At 38.3% G+C, this 18382-nt stretch overlaps 2 protein-coding genes across 4 annotated transcripts in view; both read right to left on the reverse strand.

Moving 5' to 3' along the window:
- nkd2b (NKD inhibitor of WNT signaling pathway 2b) overlaps positions 1–4368 on the reverse strand; it is a 32771-nt gene extending 28403 nt beyond the window's left edge. The window contains exons 1-3 of one of the 2 annotated variants that reach the window (XM_022215074.2): positions 4054–4368; positions 3919–3945; positions 3722–3807 (exon numbers count right to left, since the gene is read on the reverse strand). In XM_022215074.2, coding sequence (XP_022070766.2) covers positions 3722–3807; positions 3919–3945; positions 4054–4078 — 138 coding nt within the window. In that variant the 5' untranslated portion in view covers positions 4079–4368. The remainder of the gene's footprint in view (positions 1–3721; positions 3808–3918; positions 3946–4053) is intronic. The other variant, XM_022215073.2, reaches the window with a different exon arrangement.
- Positions 4369–10625: 6257 nt separating this feature from the next.
- On the reverse strand, positions 10626–18343 carry trip13 (thyroid hormone receptor interactor 13). 2 transcript variants are annotated; one of them, XM_051957027.1, is made up of 14 exons: positions 18236–18343; positions 17946–18029; positions 17077–17236; positions 16816–16942; positions 14977–15032; positions 14791–14881; positions 14611–14683; positions 14458–14521; positions 14278–14364; positions 14017–14123; positions 13758–13911; positions 12309–12421; positions 12113–12182; positions 10626–11514 (listed from the first exon to the last, which is right to left on the reverse strand). In XM_051957027.1, exons 2-14 carry the CDS (start codon positions 18002–18004, stop codon positions 11404–11406), a joined length of 1272 nt encoding a protein of 423 aa, XP_051812987.1. In that variant the 5' UTR covers positions 18005–18029; positions 18236–18343; the 3' UTR covers positions 10626–11403. The 2 variants fall into 2 exon arrangements, with proteins under 2 accessions (XP_051812987.1, XP_051812988.1); XM_051957028.1 differs by having other exon boundaries at positions 10626–11499; positions 18236–18315.
- Between the last annotated feature and the right edge of the window lie 39 nt (positions 18344–18382).

The raw sequence follows: 18382 nt of genomic DNA on the forward strand, positions 1-18382 counted from the left end.
AGCTCATCCGGCTCTCTTTTGACCCCACTTTGCAGAATAGGATTACAGCTGCAGTCTTGAATCACGTTTTTTTTTTTTTTTTTGCAGCAATATCAATATTTAAACGGCTCTTTAAATGCTTTGATCTTTTGTTATTTCCCTGCAAAGCATTCGCCGGATGAAAATGACTGCTTTATTTGTGAGATTGGGAGGTTTACACAAGTTGATGTTGAGTTTTTTCCCCCTTCTTCTTCTGGTAGCTCCTCCAGCCCATCCCCCAGGAGAGGGCAAAGTGGGATAGAGCAGCGAGAGGTTCGGAGCCTCCACTGATATCAGAGCCCTTTTATAACTCCCAGCACTGAGCTTTGAAGTCGCGGCCAGACAACTCAGGAATCCTACTCCCCCGTTTGACAATGAGGAGGGGGATGGTGGGAGCTGAAGCCGTGTGTTTGGTCAATCTTCTCCTATATGGAATCATGAGCAATTGAGAATTTCTCTGCAGCTCATTAACCAGAACCAGCGAAAAAATGTGGAGAAAATGTATCGTCCATCTCTACTGCTGTTTCTCTATTTGACTCGGACTTGCTTCACCAAAACGCCACACAACTAAGTGCCCATAATCCAATAATTAGAAGTGGAAATGTGACAAAGTAATCCGACCCTGGAGAGGAATTAATTAACCGAACGTGGGATCAAACGAGGGAATGCTGTAACTGTCTGACAGCGGAGGTAAATTCAGTCTGCGCTGAAAGATGAGAAAGTATATGGAGTGGGGGGAAAAAAAAGAGAAAAGCTCCCTGGGGACATAATCTGTCTTTACATTAATGTAGGTATCGTCCCATTTCAAACAGCATGAATAGAGCTGTCACTGTGTACCAGCACTCAGTTGCATATTGGCTCTGCAGTACAATAGTGAGCTCCTATGCAGGCTGTGATCATATATAGTATCAATTTCACTCCATATGCTGGGCTATGTGGCAGCTGAAGCTCTGTATTAACCAATATTTGCTTATAATCTATGCCTACATTTGGCTGATTTTACTTTAGTTAACATTTTGGTCTGTAAAGTTGGGGATAGATTTGATATTCAGCATTTTTTATTTCAGTTATTGGTGTTTTTTTACATAAATTTAAAAATGTGCACCTTTGTCTCTTTATCTGTCACTCAATGTCCCAGCCACAGTGCCATCTAATTGGTTCCATATCATGATTAAAAACCAATCAACATTGAGGGTTTAATGTTGAAATGTTGAAAAATGTCTGTCTGAACCTTAACTTTTGAATGCATGCTTGGAAGGCACATTATCCTGTTTAAAAATTCATCAAAATTACACAAATGACCCCAGCCAGAAACTGTGAAAACTGAAAAAATTGTCAGATTTTACACTTTCTGATGATCCTTGAACGAGTCTTCTCCAGTGTGCAGTTTGAAGAGGAAAATTAACCAAGCTTAAAATTTGGACATTTCAGCAAAATCACTTTATTTTTTCATGCTTTATTTAAAACGTTCTAAAAAATGTATCAAATATTATAACCACATTCTATAAAAAACAAAAAATTCTATGCTTTGATTTGTAACCAAAAAGTCATGACTGTCAAAGCTACATGCAACAGTCACATGGCAACAATTCTGAGAATTTTCGGCTGAACTGCAGGCTGTGTACACACAGAGCAGATAGAAGACAAGGGAACAAAAACATTTTGAATATAAGCAGTTAAATATCTATAGCTTGTAGTATTGATAACAACTTCTGGCTTTTGGAAAAATGTTGCACATGTTGATACCAGTTTTTCACCTTTTTGATTAATAAATAACTAAATAAATAGAATTTTTTTTCCGATTTATGCTATTAAAACTTCATCAAACTGCACAGGAGACACTTTGAAGTTTACTCTATTTCTAGTCAGGGCTCTGCTGTTTCTATAGTGCGAGGGCTTTACATTTCAGTGAAAAATGAGGCTACATTGAGTAAAAACATGGCAGGAGCAATAAACGCCCAAAAAACTGATTGGAGTTCAGAAGATTAATTTAACAGATGTAAAATTTCGATAAACAAAAGCAACTCAACAAGTTTTGTGTTGGAGTTTGTGTTACTTTAACATTTGGACAGGACAGAAAGATTTATATTTTTAATTTAAATTTAAATCAATTTCAAACATTGATTACACTGTAAGTCTCCTTGATTTCAAATTATCATATGGGTCCTAAAAAACATGTCAATCAAACTCAATTATAAAGAGTACAAAAATACAGAAAAACTGCAATTTTAATTTCACAAAGAGCCGAGTGACGTCTTTGAATTTCTGGGTTGTCAAAAAAACCAAAGGGACTCAGATAGAAAGAAAAAGTAGCCACCAAAAATAGCATCTTCAATTTTACAATTTCATTTCGCAGAAGATTTTATCCAAAGCAACGCACATCTGAGAGTAGACACAACACAAGCAAGCATCTAGTCAGGAGAAAACAGCCTGGATAAGAGACAGAAAACAAGTTCAAGTGTGATCTCTGATATGTATACAGAATTCTAATCTAGGAAGTATAGTCTGGATTGAATCACCATAAAAATATAGCCTGGATTAAATCACCAAAAAGAATGAAAAATGTCGCTTTAAAGTTACTTCCTGACACGGAAAAAGCAGAACAATACAATTATCACATGAATTAAGCAAAAAGCGCATAAAAATCACTATGTGCCACAGCAGATGAAGTTTAAATGACAGCATGTAACGTTAAAGTCTGGTTAGTTCCACCAAAGCGAGCAGCTAATGACGTGAAATAAATCAGAGGCCTGACTTTGATAGAGGGGAGGGTGGGACCCACTTACTAATAAGTGCCAAGCTCAGGCCTTTGGTGGTTTCCCTTCAGGGGAGTGTGAACTCAGCCTCCTCTGAAGCCGAGTAAAGTTCTCTTTTAATTTGCCATGAGTGGGCGGTTTATAGCCCTGATATAATCCATAACTCTTCCACTATTACAACCACCCACCTCACCAGATCGTCAGTACCTCTGTGTGAACTTCTCGCAGTTTCTCCCTGAGAGCTCCGGTGCCCCCTCGCAACTAATTGAAGTGATGTAATGTTATGCCACAGAGGGCTGCCCACTGGGAGCAGGCACTAAGAATGGGAGGCATTGAGGGGAAAAAAGACACAGCCCTGAGTCATGATGCCAGCAGCCACAAGAGCAAACTTTATATCCCTCAGTCTGAGAAAGCTTTCCATCCCATGTCTTTCTTTCTGTGTGCTTGCTCTGCCAAAGGGCTCATGGCTGTCATAGCCCATCCAAAAACACTGGCAGGAGGGAAATAACCGCCGCAGTGTGGAGCCGGAGCCAGACATGACAGAAAGAACAACAAACCTACAAGTTTGCAAAGACATCAGCATGTCTTCACGCATGCCTGTGAATACAGTGTGCTTCCACTTAAGAGGTTCTCAGATCAGCTTTCAGGAAGAGGGGAATGTAACAGCTTCACCCAGACAACTCTGACATCCCATCAGCAAATGCAAACACACCTGGAACACCTTTTTCTCCCCCAGCAATGAATTTTAGACATGGAAAACTACACAATGCACATGCAGTGAACCATTTGTGCCAAAATAAATCAGTTTCTTACCAATTTTGTTGTTATTTCACTCTCAGAAATTCTTGTTTTCACAGGTTTTTCTCATTTAAGTTAATATTTAACAGCTTTGTAATGGATTTATAGTCAATGATTGGGAAATAAGTGTGAAATAAAGGCCAAAATACCTGCATGTTCTTCAGCTTCTGATCGCTGTACCGCTCACATTCCTCCATCCCTCTCCGGAGGAAGGCGTTCACAACAAAACTGTCTCCTGAGACATGAAGAAAATACATCATCAATCAGCAGCTACAAATCTCTGTGCTTCATCAAATTATCATCACTTGTTAACCTTCATCATGCAGAAATGAGCTCATGTCCTCACCTTCTGGGTTTTCTCTGCGCTTGCACGCTTTGGATCATGACGCACAGGGATGCAAAACAGATAAATATTAGTTTTTCTATATATATATTAGGATTTTTTTTGTCATATATTGCATCCAGATTGGACGTTTCTTACCATGTTTGGACTGAAGTTTGCCCATTCTTAAGTCCCTTCTCCGTGGATCAGTAAAGATATTCCGAAACAAGGATAAAACAGCCGCTTCACTCTACATGGTCACATTGTGTTTGTTTGGAAAGAGGAAAAGTCCAACTTCATCCAGAGGCAGGTGGTTAAACCGCGCGTTCATTGAAGCATCAACAGTTAATAAGATGGTACGAGGAAAAAGCAGTAAAAATGTTCTGCGAGGAGACAGAAGCGCTCCTGTCGTCCGTCTTTACGCTTCACTCCAGTTCAACTGATGAGAAACCGCCTGAACGCAGCACGGAGCGAAGAGACGCAGTCAAGTTAGTGGAAGACAAACAACACTTCCGGTTGAGGCTTTTTAAGAGAATAAAAGAGCAATGTTAAAGTAAGTAAAATTTATTTATACAGCACCTTTAACAGATACAAAATCACAAGGTGTTTTACAACAATAACATAAATAATCAATTTAAATCTGCTCAAGATATGGGGAGAAATGCATGAACAATAGGTGCATAGTGGTGCAGAAGAATGAAATCACGCATACTCATACCAGATTTTGAACTACGGTGAATGTTTTTTCAACTACTAGGCTTATTGTGACTGGAAATGACATAAACAAAAGACAAGAAGACATAGTATTACAGATATTAATGACAAATGTATTTTTTAGAATGTTTTTTTTTTTTTTACATTTTTGCAAAAAACAAAAAAATCAATGTCTAAAACTACTCAAACTGTTCAAAATTGTGGCATTTATTTGATTTATTTATTGTCAATGCAGCTTCAGTTCCATTCATTATGGTCCTTGTGATTTCTATTTCCATAGTGGTTGCCACTGATTACTGGCAAAGAGTATGGATAATTCTGGACATGATATTTTTAATAAAAATGTTTTTACTAAAACATCAAAAAGGTTTAAATTAACCATTAACATTTCTAACTCAGTGTCTTACTGTGTTTTCTCACTTGTTCATGCCATGTCCAGTCAGAATAAACCTAATGCTCAAATAAAAAATTACTACAAATCAAAATGTGGCACTGGTATGAGTAATTTGGGGCTGAACTGTAGTTTAAAGGTGTTAAAAATGGAATTTTTGCCCATGACAGGGGCAAACATAATTTTTTCATTCATGCTTACTTCTGTTTCATATCACAACATTCAGGTCATCATAAATGCACTTCACTATACTATTAATAACAAAATCCACAGCTTTATCATAATTGCAGGAGAGTTGCTGCACTCACTTTATCCTGTGAAATCTATGGTGATCGATTTTCTTCTGCAAATCCTCAAGTTGTTAACCAGCATCTTGGTTAATTTTACTATTTTGGTGTCTATTTTGTTTACTATCACTAAGTTTTTCATTGATCAACTAACTAATTATTTAATTTAGGCACAAATACTGTAATGGTATTAGATAAAACATTTCTTTCTCCACTCATGTTTCTACTTCTAGTTTTAGCCCAAATGTGGGCTATTATTTTGAAAACTTGTTCATTCATATTCCAGTTGTAGATTTTGTGTAACCTGACACACTGAGCACTGATTTGTGCAGCTGATCACAAAACCACGTCCTCTGATGGTGTAGTTTTCAGTGCAGCTCCATTCATGGTTTTTCAAGCAGTTCCATGTTCATAACGGCTGTTTTTAAATGGATTGCATTATTTTAGCATTTACATCAGTTTGTATCACAAATCTATCTACTAAACTAGTCTACACACAATATGAAGATTTTCTGCTGAAATGAGTTTTAGTGTCCAATTATCTTTCTTCTTTTTGTTCCTCCAAGTGTCCATCTCCAGCATTTTGACCTTGAAGGCTTCCCCTCCATCACTCTGCTCTTCAGTTCCTCCACAGATTCTGGATGGATTCAGGTCTGGACTCTGGCTGGGTCGCTCCAACATCTTCTCATTGTTGTCTCGTCACCATTTCTTCACCACATTGGCTCCATGTTTCGCTCCAATGTTGCACAAGGAGCCTGATTTTTTTTCTCCACAATCTCAGTCTTTCTCCCTTTTTTCATAATGACATTCACTAGCACCAGGCTGCCTGGTCCTTCTGCTGAAAAACAGCCCCGAAGCATCACGTTCCCACTATCATATTTGACCATGGCAATACTGTTCTTGGCTTTGAATGCCTCTCCTTTCTTTGTGTCCAAACAATTCCATTTTTATCTCATCTAACCACAGAACTGATGAGTTTTTGTGTCTGTCTTGGAGACGTGGTGTCCTCCTTGGTCTGATCCATGGAGACCAGCCTTGTTGTTGGTCTGCTGGAGTGTCTGATGGACATGTTGCTACCAGAAGTGCTCACATTCACCAGGATGCTCTTGGTGCTGATCCTTGGATTCTTCTTGGTCTCTACCAATCTTCCAGTGCAGGGCTCACGTAGAAGACCTCTTCCAAGCAGCTCTTTGACATGTTTCAGTGTGGAACTCCTTGGACTTTTTCATCATGTTTCAAACTGTGGACACTGGACCATGAAAACGCTTGGATATGACTTCATAGCCTTCTGAGCAGCAGCTATCTCTCAGTGATGAACCATAGCAGCAACTCACTGGGTTCTTTGGTTTTAGTCATGACTTGCAATTAATTAGTTACTGACTAGAGAACTACTGCACCAGTTTTATAATGTATTAGAACACTGTAGAAAATTGTAGAAATGACTAGGACAGGATATGGAATGGTGTAAAAGCTGCATTTCCTCAAAGATTTGTGACAATTTTAAGCACTATGAATCGTTTTGGACATGGCATTTTTCTTAAAAAGGCTAAAAAAACATATTTACCAAACATCACCGCCAAATTTTATCACTTGTTTGTGTCATTTCCAACCAGAAAAAAACAATTGGTCAAGTGGAAATTGAATACAAATCAGCGTGTCTGGTATGGGTATGAATAATCTTATGCTTAACTGTATAGAAACCAACTTCTTCAGCTCAGAGAGATTCTGGTGTGGTGTTTTCACAACATTTCTGGTGTGTACGGATAAACACACAAAGTACAATTACTACTTATTAATACTTATTAACTAAATAATGCTGCTGTGTGAGAAAACTGGTGAGCCGCCCAATCGAATTCCAGCGTTGGTTTTTGAAATATGCTCAGCAGATGCTAAAGATAAACTGTTGTTTATTGAAGAGAACCAGGAAGAACATGCTGTACTTCGACCCAGCAGACATCAAAAAGCTTTTCGGCAGTTTACAGTTTGTTTCCTTTGGCGGGGTGTTAGAAATAGGGCCCGACCGCAAGACACATGCCAGGCGTTATGAATATTCATCCACCGTGGCAACCTTTTGCTCAGTATGAAGTCGCAAATATGATGTCTAAATATTCCACCCCAAACCAGGCGAGATGTTACTTTGATCTTTGCATGTTATCAAGACATAAACCGTGATTATACACTTCACTCCATAAGAAATCACAGTCACGTGCACTTGTTATCTTTAGCGTTTTATTGCCTAAACGGAGCAGCTCAGCGTGGAGGAACATGCATCCTCTGCGCTTCTGAAACAACATCTCATTTTGTTGTCCCAGTTTCATCACCATACCTTGATGGATGTGGAGTGTAGCTATATAGCTTTTCCTGTCAATTTGTCTGCCATATGACTCCTCACAGACACAGGACTCTCAGATCACTGTCTGTGGCTGACAGGATGAGCCGACATTTGCATATAGCTCATTGATGGCAGCTTCCTTTGATCCTACTTGCCGTGCCTAATTATCACTATTTCTTTATGCAGCCTGGCTCCCAGGATTCTGCGTCTTTACAAGGTATCTCTCCCTCATCCTCTCTCCTACGCCTCCTAACATCATGCTTAAACGGATGACAAAAATGTGGGACAGCTAAATCTCGACAGACTCAAGAAAACAACAGATTCTGACAGGACAGTTCTGACTGGAAACAGACAGAGCTGAGGTTGTCTTTGAGGAGAAATGTTCTTTTGGATAAAAGCGTTGGTTTGTGATCAAAGGCTGTCACGTAGATGAAGAGTTGAAAAGCCCAGACAGCTTAAGTTTTATGGGTTCTCATTATGTATTTGTACAGAGGATGTGGATCATTATACTGACAAAAGTGCAGAGTATTTCTGATTCAGTGCAGAATCGCAGTTTTAAACCAATAATGTAAACCATAACCTCTTTAAAACTCACAGAAATGACTGATAGTTTCCATAGTTTGTGTGCAGCCCTGTGCAGTTTCCTATTAATATGCCTATAAGTATGTGTGTAAGTTAACCCCCTCCCTACGTGAATCACCATTGGCACATGCGGGGATATTCCATTGCTTTCAGCAATGTACCTGAACAACGGTTGAGAGGATAAACATCAGTCTGTTTGCTTTGTTTGGAGTTTTCTGACATTTTAAAGCTGCTTGAAACAGTGATAAAATCCTGTAACAATAAGGCTTTTGACTTTTCTTCCTTCTCCGGCTTGATTGCCTTTTAACAGCTGCCTGGTTTTGGACAGACTACAGTCGAAAGAAAAAGGCCTCCAGACAGAGCAATTATGGTTTTATTTACCATGCCCGTTTCTACAGCTCTCCCTTTCTCTATCTGCCCCCTTTTCCTCTCCACTTTGTGATCATTGAATAGATTAGAGAAAAGTTGAGCTTCCTCGTGATTCATCTTGCATAAAAACCTCATTGACAAATGAAAATAGTGGGCACCAGGCAATTAGATGTAACAGATACTGTGGCACTGAAGGGAAACACACACACAACAGTCATGTGCCCTTAATGAAATGAGGTCGATTTGTACGAGGGGGAAATCCAATCCATGTTGGTTTTGATTCGAGTATAAATCGCTTTCTTGATCTTAATGATAGACTTTTGACTGTAAAATCAAATCCACCAATAAAACACATAATAAGCTTAATTAAACACCCAAGAAAGGTCATTTTGAAGGTGTCTGTGATATGATTGAGCGGGTCTGAAGCGTGTGAATGGAGATGAATTCAGTGTTTGCTTTCCTTGTACATTCAGGAACAGCCTACAGGATCCACCTTTGAAGTGGAATGAAAAAGCTGTTGCCAGCAACAAACAAAGGGCACATTGTCTGAACCCGGCAGCTGACATGCAAAGCAGCAGAGCATTCACAGAATGCAAAACATGTTCATACAAACAATGAAGCCACTGAGCTGTTCGTGTAAACTGTGCACCGGACTGATACATTTCAACATGGGATCATCTTTCAACTGTTTTGTTTTAGGTCAAAAAGGTGACGACAAAATAACCCCCACTGTCAGACTCTTGAACCATAGACCAGTTTGAAGCCTCATTCAGGAGTCTGTCTCATACAGGAGAACTGCTGTGGTTTAGTTTATTAACTGCACTGAAGTTAAACCTGAAAAATGCTTTTTATTTCTCTATTTGCAAAGCGACACTGGATATTTGTGGGGCTTTTTGTTAAATATCTAAAGTCCTTCAGACAGATCACGTGGACTCAAGGTCAACTGAAATCTGTTTTTATTACTGAGGAAGTTTTGACTTGTTGTCCTTATCGTGATTATCGTGAAACTAATAAAATCTACTGTAATAAAAACGAGTCTTTCCACATTTGACTTTGTACGACAGCATCTGTGCGCCACCAAGTGGTCACCTCAAGATAGTGTATAAGTCTCCAAAATGGACCGAATGGTAACACGTAATTACTCATACTAATCCCATTAGGTGACTTGTAGTGAATTTGTCTTCAACAATAGGTGTATAATGGCTGAAAAGAAAACTTAAAAAGTAAGATATTGCGAAGGAGATGCTATTAATATATTTAAACAATTTAATTTCTATACATTTTTACTCAAATGTGTGGTCCAAAAATGTTTATCCCCCCCGGAGATTGTGTCAAATTTTGACAACAGCTCATGAAGTAGATCCCTAGTCAGTTACTAGTCAGTTGCAAGTCATGACTAAAACCAAAAGGCTTGGTAGGCTTGTTATTAGGGACAAACACTTGGAGGAATTTGTGCATTGTAAAACAGGGAAAGGTTATGAAGCCATATTTAAGTTTTTCAAGCACAGACCAAGAACAAGGCTGGTCTCCATGGATCAGACCAAAGAGGACTTCACTTCTCCAAGACAGACACACTAAAGCTCAGCTGGACAAAGAAAAAACTTCTGCTCATCACTTCTGTGGCGAAACGAGACGAAAACTGAGTCGTTTCGACACAAGAACCAAAGAAAGGACAAGCATTTGAGCTAGTCAGCCTCAGTCACACAGTCTGGAGAAAAACTAGGGCAGCGTTGGAACTTCCAACAAGACAATGATGTGAACCATACAAAGTGGTGAAGACAACCTATGAAGTAAAGAGTGATGGAGAGGAAGCCTTCAAGGTCAAAGAGCTCCAGAGACGGACACTTGGAGGAACTAAATCCCAGCCGCCTTTGATTCCTGAGAAAGGCTAGGAGTAATTCAGGTTTTTTTTATTGAAACTGTGCACAAACCCTGCACAAAAAGAGTTAAAAAGCATCATTAAAGGATCATTTCAGCCAGATACCAGTTGTTTGAGGAATAACTCACTTGGGCTTAACTTGACTTCCTCTGCAGTAATTTGACAACACACACAAAATCATACACAATACTGTTTATTACACTGTTATTTACAAAATAAAGATGTAATGAACAGGGAGTTTAAAGGAAATTTGTTAGCATAAATACAGAACTGATCAAAAAAAATTCCATCCCTTTTTAAAAAAACATAATAAATGAGCAGTGTGTAAATGAACTGCATGTTAAGGGTGTTAATTTTTTTTTACATGAAGTGACATCAGACATAAACATAAGCTCAGCTCAGCGTGATCACAGATGCTCAGGTAGAAATGAGTATCAGAACACAGGATAACAACAAGAAAACTACACACTGATTGAGAAAGTGTTTACGCACCGATGTCACTATAAGAACTAATAATAATGAATGCCAAAAATAAAATTCACAACCAACCCTTAACATAAAAACAACACAAAAAAAGGTGGCACTGTTAAGGTTAAAGCTGCATGTTATATAAAAATATCAAACACTTCCAAATGTAAGAACAGAGTAAACATTTAGTTAATACCAAATAGAAAATTCAAGCGCTTGGTACTGCCTCTTAAACCAAAATTCCTCTACTTCCTCACACACATGGTCTTTGGTCTTTTAAGATCGTAGCACCAACAGAATTACCTGAATATAGAAGTTCCTGTTAATAGCATTTGTTAAAACTATGTTTTTGACAGTATATTTCATGTAGTGCTGCCAAATGAACCGATCAAGCCTCATAAAAAGATGTAAGAGTTGTAGCTTTTTCGAACTACAAACGGACAGACCACTAGCAATCATATGTCAGCCTTTGGCGACTGTAGTAAGTTCAGACACCGTTGATCAGATTGGCTTTTTCCTCCTTCTGTTTATCCACCGCTCGGCTCATCGCGTCCAGAAAACGCTCAAGACTTACTGTCGGTGTCTGCAAGGAAGCAAACTACACGCTGTAAATAAAATCTGTCATTTTATGGAGCCTATTCTATTTATTCAATATTTTTAATGACACAAGCATCAACAAAATGGCAGCAAATTCACAAGTCTAATGTAAAAAAAAAACATTGAAAACCCTCAACTGTGAATAACTTTGTTAAAAAAGAAGACAAAACTGTTAAATTCGAGTCTAAAACTGGAATTATATTTCCAAAATTAGATTGAGCAGATAAAACAGAATTATTTTAAGAAGTCAATAACTTAAATAGAGTTATGCAAAATATAATTTAAAAAAAAAGCAATAATAAAAACTTTAAATAAGCCCGAAATTCAGCACAAAATCAAATATGAATACTATATTTTATACAGTATCTATCTATCATATAGCTAATTTAATTGATTTTATAAATGTAAATATCTTTCATTAAACATTACAAAAAATGATAATCACATGTAAAATTCAAAAACGTATTTTTATTATAGAAAATTACTATAGTTTCATGATATGGTTATTTTCTGTCATTTAATGCTATTTTCTGGTGCTCCTGCGTTTCTTTTCCTTAAGGACTTTTTCCCCCCTCAGCAGAACTAAATCAAGCACTTACCTTTACAAACAGTGCATGGGCCAAAAATGGCAGCTTCCTGAGAGCTCTTCCACTCAAACCTTTGCTTTTTCTAGGAACGAGAAGAGCAACAGAACATTAGCCTCTGGCTGTTTCTCTCCCGCAGGCACTCGATGTTCTGACTGAAGCGCAGACGCTGTGATTTAGGCGCTACTGCGTGACTGGATGGTGAACTCACAGAGCGATGTTCCTCAGGGTCAGACTGAGTTCGGACACCTCGCTCTTTGCAAAGCCCATCGTCTCGAGCTCAAACATGGTGAAGAGCTGCTGCCGGGGGTAGATCACCTGGCACTGAGAGCATCACGACAAAATCAGTGCCGAATTTAAAGTGTTGCTCCTGCCCTGCTGCTGCTTATGACAGTTTTCAAACACGCTGAGGGTAGATTTAACTTCTTTCTCGGAACTCTTCTGGTATTAAAGCAGCATTGCATTTTGCTGCCATTTTGCCACAATTAGATTACAAGAAATGTGTTGCGCTTAGCTTCCATTTCGTAAAGATAGAGTCAGAAATCCGGTACACTGTTTGTCAAATTCAATTAGTTCACCCTTTTCTCACATTTTATAAACTACACAACTGATTGATTAATCAAGAAAATACAGATTGACTGCCAAAGGAAATAATAATTAGTTACAGCTCTAATGTCTACTATTAAAGTATTGATCCCTTGTATAATTGATTATAACAGTATTAGGGCTTTTCCTTGAGGTGAAGGTAGATCTCTGTCAAAAGACTCTCATTACTGCTAAGTTTGACTGTTGTAAATCTTTCTATCTGGATGGAGAAGGAAGACAATCATGATGTTGTACCAGCTGCAGACACTAAACCGATGATCGCAGCTGGTACAACATCACTACTGTCTTCCTGTCAGTTTTAAGAATTTGTTAATAAATGTTACTATTTGTTTCTAAGGTTTTTAATGGGTTGGTGTGGCTTTATTTAGCTAAACTCTTACTCGATTAGAGTACAGAGGTCTTGGATGGTCTGATATTTAGTAACAAAAATAGAGGTAACTGAGCCTTTGCAGTGGCTCCTAATATCTGAACAGTTTTATTCTAAGAGCTGCTCAAACATTAAAGTCGCTGCTAAAGACCCACCATCCTCTTTGAATTTAAGCAGAGCTTAACAACCAGCCTTTATCTTTTATTGTATTGTAACTATATCCTGATTATTCTACTGCCTTCTTTTATGGATTCTTGACTTTTCAGTGATTGTGTTTTATGGCCTGCTGTTTTAGTTGTCTTTCACTTTGGTAGCAACGGCTCTGTAAATGGGAAACACTTAGTTTTCAGCAGAATCCGGAGCAAACTGTTTGTTTTGGTGAATTTTGAAATGAGACATGGAGAGGAATGTTTTTGGTGACAATTTTAAACTTGGATTTGGTTATGTTGTCCACAGAAATCTGTGGGACACCACAGATTTGTAGGAGGACCTTTGGAAAGTTAAAAAAATCCAATGGTTTTCTCCATTTTTGCAATTTTTTGCTTTGATAAAAGGTAGAATTTTGCAGATTTTTTATAAGGATAACATGTCATTTAAACCCTCGTATGGTTCAGAGGGTTAAGTCGGGTGTGCGCTATAATTAAATAACTCCACATATTGTTAATTATTGCCAGTTTGCTTGGCTACCTTCATGAGCTCTTCAAGGCAGGAGAGGTAGATGTTATAGATGCCTTTCTCAGATGGAGGCCCGATGTACTGCTTGATGTCGGCTCTGTCCACAAACGCCAAGTCGATCTTTTCCGTCACATTGGAGGTCGTCAGGATCACGACGTTGGAATGTCTGACGGAAAGATCCTCCAGTTATTTGGAAGCAATTATAATAACTTAAAATAAAGCCTTTTAGTTACATTTAATTTGAGAGAAACTTCTGATATTGTTTTCTGACCGTTTGATCTGGTCCAGCTGAGTGAGGACAGAGTTGACCACTCGAATGGCATCAGAAGGTTCTGTTCCTGCCTGCGAGGCATTTCTCGCTGCTGTTAAACTCTCCACCTATTCATCGCAAAACAGGTTCACAACATAAGTAGTTTTAATAACACAGGACACATCTACGGTACTGCAGTGAGTATAAAAGCAAACTAGAATGCTATCCACTGAAAAAAGTCATTCTAGTGGCTCTGTTCCAGTTTCAAGCTATAATTTTTACCTCGTCAATTAGAACAAACACGAGAGCGTCTTTGTCGTCAATCAGTTGTTGAATCTTTTGGAACATCTTGGTGACCAGCTTACCGCTCTGCAATAAAGACGAATTATTCACTGAAAATACAATAACAAGCTCATCTCTAACATTTTCCAGTTAATGTAACATGAAAGAGTCCAGGTGTACCTCTGAGAACCACTTTGAAAACAAACTGTGGCTGTTTATCTCGACAAATTGGCCATACGAATACCTGCAGGGCAGAAGAGTGGATTTTGTAATGAAAAGAGCAGGTGTAGTTACAGTTGAGGCGGTTACACGTTAAAGAAGATGAAGTCATACCGATTTGACAGTCGGATTGACAGTTTCTGGGCAAGAGCTTTGCACAGCGATGTTTTCCCGGTGCCTGGGGGGCCTGAATGTGGGCAAACACAAAGAGATAAAGCTGTTATTGTGCACACATCGTCTCTGAGGCAATCTCGGTCAGTGCTAATGATTGTAATTCCCCATTTTGCAATTTACCATGAAGCAGGACAACGCGGTTCCAGGAAATCAGGTTGCTGTCAACGTTTTTATCTGAGAAGTAAATTGTTGTTGTGACATAATCCAGGAGCTGTAGGAAAATTCAAACAATAGAAAGTTAAGCAGCGTTAAGCAAAGTCGAATAATCATTTTCTCCAATTACTGAGCTGCTAATAATTGTTTTACCTGCATTTTGACTCCAGTCTCGTATACCAGACTCTCCCAAATCCCATGAAATTCAGCTGTTAAAAGAATAGATCAATGAATTTTAGGGGAATATTTAGATACCAGAAAGGTTTGAATGAGCCAAAAGTAAAAGAGGTCTTCTATATATTGCATGAAAATGGCCACTATGTTAAATAAATAAAGCATAACTAAAATCTGACTAATTTATCATTACTACTTTACTGTACCTTTACAATACTCCTTAATCTCTTCTTCATTTATGTAATATTTATCCCTATTTAGCTTAAAACTAAAGTATGCAGTGTATTCCAGTGGCATTTTTGATGTATTTGTCGCAACATCAAACAACATATCAAGTGCTCTGATGTTAAAAAGAAAAGGAATCTGCTCGGCCTGGGACATACAATTACAGCAACATGTACTGGCAATGGAAACTTCTTCAATAGTTTTACTTGCATGCAATAACAGCAAACTGCAGTAAAAACCTATAATTAGAAGGCACAGTTCAGTTACCTGAACAAAGCAACTTTTGGAGCACCTGAGATGACTCCTTTATCTTTCTTTATTTGTATTTTTAGGAAAAACTTGTGTACTTTTCATTGTTTTAATATTAAAATTATGACCTATGTGCTGCAACAAAAATTCAAAATAAATCTTTTTTTTTTGCCGATCTTAATTAAAGTAGGCAATTAAAAATAAAAATATATAGCAATATTGACCAAGATGTAACTCAGTTGTGGTCATTTCTTTCAGCTCTATCAACCAGCCCTACAATGGTTATCTTTGGCAGTCATAAGTCTGGAAAAAGACCATTCAAATATTACATTCAGTCTGCAGTGGAAGACTGGAATGTCTACCTGCACGCCAATATTATATTTGTGTATCTTTCAGTGCTGTTTGCGGTCTCGAGTCTCCTCAAGTGTCACTATGTATGTTTATCTATAGCATGCAAGTGTCATTTGACAGTATTTATTTTAGGTTAGTCTACATTGTTGTTGACAGAGAGATATTTCAAATGCGGTCATGTAGTCAACTGCTTTGTTTTCCTAGCCATGAGACCATTTTATTGCATTTTGCTTCTCTCCCTACCAATGTTGTCTCCTGTGGATTTTTCCTTCAGTCATACTCAGGCAGGGCACACTTAATGCACCGTATGCTGTCAAAATCCAGCTTCCTTTCGTTGTTCCCACAATTCTGCATACTTAAGCTTTTAAAAGGTGGTTCAGAAACATTTGTAGTTTAGTTAGAGAAGGTAGGCTTTGGTCATGCTGGATTCACAGAGGTTATAATGAATTCAGATGAAGTCCAAGATTTCACACCAGCAAAAAAAAAAAAAAAAAAAAAAAAAAAGCTTGACAGAAACAAATCACTCCTGCTGCATAATCCACTTCCCCAGTCTCCATTCCTATTCTCAGTATATTCCAAACATTCACATTTTACCACAGGTTCCTTCTCAAGAGCTTGACAAGGTCATGCATCAGGACAGAGACAGTCTCTTTAACTATTTTTAGGTAAAAATGGCAGTTTGGGAATACTGGGAATACAGATGGACAGCAGAGACACACAAATCCAAAATGACCACAACCTCCCTTCTCCATAAAGAACAAACTTTTACAGGCACCTTTGAGGTCTACAATAAGAAAAAACATCACTACTCTCCAGTCATTTTTCGCATAAAATCATGGGCTGTGTTTCATATTCAAATGACACAGTGGACTAACCTCTTGGCATTCTAATAAGTCTTGTCTGGCTGTCCGACTTCAGCTGAAAATACATCAAACTACAAAAGCTACATGTTGTAATAGTCAGTGTGCTATGCTCCACAGCATCCAGTGTCACCTGCTGGCAGCAACCAGTGATTGGCTGCTGAAAGCTCTTCATCCTCCTCCAAACTGAGCATGCTGGGTCCATCCTCATTCAGAGTGAAGATGTGAACGGAGACAGAGCAGCTCTTCAAATCTAGAGGCTAAAGTGGAGAAAAAAGATGAATAAAAACAGACATATGCATACCTGCAAAGCATTTTTACTTTTTAACAAAAAAATCTCACAATGATATAAAAAGGCCTGAAAAAATTGAAAAGCAAATCCAAAACAACAGACCTGTGTTACTATTTCCTCAAGGTCAAGTATAGCCACAGATTCCACATGTGTCTGCAGGAAATCTTCATCAAACTCTGTCCATCTGTAGTTTCCAAACACCACACTGTGGCGATTCAGTAGAGCCTGAACATGCATCCTCACCTCAGACAGCTTAGCTGTGCTGAAAAATGATCAAGAATGGAGTCATATAATGAACACCAAAGCATGGATGTTTATACTTTCAGTATGGAACAGAAGTGAGTACACTCCATGTGTAATATCAGGTAAATGTCAATATATTCTAAAATGTATCACCACACAGCAAATTTATTATTTCTAAAAAAAAAAAAAGCAACAGAATGTTTGCTCTTGCATAAACATCAAAACTAACTGTTTAGATTTACTATATTACAAGTACAGGAACCCCAGTAGAAACTGAATGCAACAAAAGTCATTTTTCAATACTTCAGATGTCCACCTTTATTTCTGATAACACTCAATACTAGTTCACATGAAGGATACCAAATTTCTGGAGAGATGTTATGCCATGTTGGATTGTTTCAGGTGCTCTTTGTTGGAGGGCTTGTGGTGCTCTACCTTTCCCTTTAAAACATCCTAACTGTGTTGTGTGTAATATTTGATTCAAGTCAGGTGATATACTTGGTGTTATTACAGTTTTCACATTTTTTTCTTCTTTAGAAAGTGCAATGGCAGAGCCAATAGGAGCTACTTCAATTAATATGTTAATATTGTAAGCACTTTATATACATTTGAGATCAGTTTAAGAGTCGTTCATTGAGTTCCTTTCCTATATTTTTCTGCAATGTTTATAGGCTTTGTGGTTTGATACGTGGCTGAATCGATGTGTTTAAACTACCCAAACAATTCACCTGTGAGATTTAACATGGACCTCCACGTTGATGTTTTGTTTCTGGTTTCCCATCTCCATTCTGTCACCCTCCACTGCAGCAATCCTGCGTAGATCAGAACAAAATTCAGAGCTTTAACAACAGCAACTCAAGAGTTATTGGCAGATATTTGGTGCTAAACCTAAACGCACTCCTGTATAGCGTTAGCCAACTAGCTAACTTTTGAAAGTTGCTAATGCAAGAGTGAGATAACACGGCTAGCTAACAGCGGCAAAACAGTCAGCTACACTGAGAACAATGAAAAACCACACCTTAGAACATTTACGTTGTCAGACTAGTCAGTTGCATCAATCAAAGTTCTGGTTGCCGTCGGTCCGCAGTGTTGACAACAAGCCGACAGTGAGTCGAATTCAGCGCGCTGATTTGTGATACCGGAACTACAACAGCAGCTTTTTGGG

This window comes from Acanthochromis polyacanthus, chromosome 12, assembly GCF_021347895.1.
Source record: "Acanthochromis polyacanthus isolate Apoly-LR-REF ecotype Palm Island chromosome 12, KAUST_Apoly_ChrSc, whole genome shotgun sequence".
Lineage (NCBI taxonomy): Eukaryota > Metazoa > Chordata > Actinopteri > Pomacentridae > Acanthochromis > Acanthochromis polyacanthus.

Excerpts from the sequence above, each read along its gene's own strand:
- trip13 (XM_051957027.1), bottom strand. The coding sequence starts at position 18,004 with ATGGAGATGGGAAACCAGAAACAAAACATCAACGTGGAGGTCCATGTT. Across the intron at positions 17,237-17,945 it reads GTCCATGTTAAATCTCACAG|CACAGCTAAGCTGTCTGAGG; the intron begins GTGAATTGTTTG and ends ATCATTTTTCAG. Across the intron at positions 14,684-14,790 it reads CCGCGTTGTCCTGCTTCATG|GCCCCCCAGGCACCGGGAAA; the intron begins GTAAATTGCAAA and ends GCCCACATTCAG.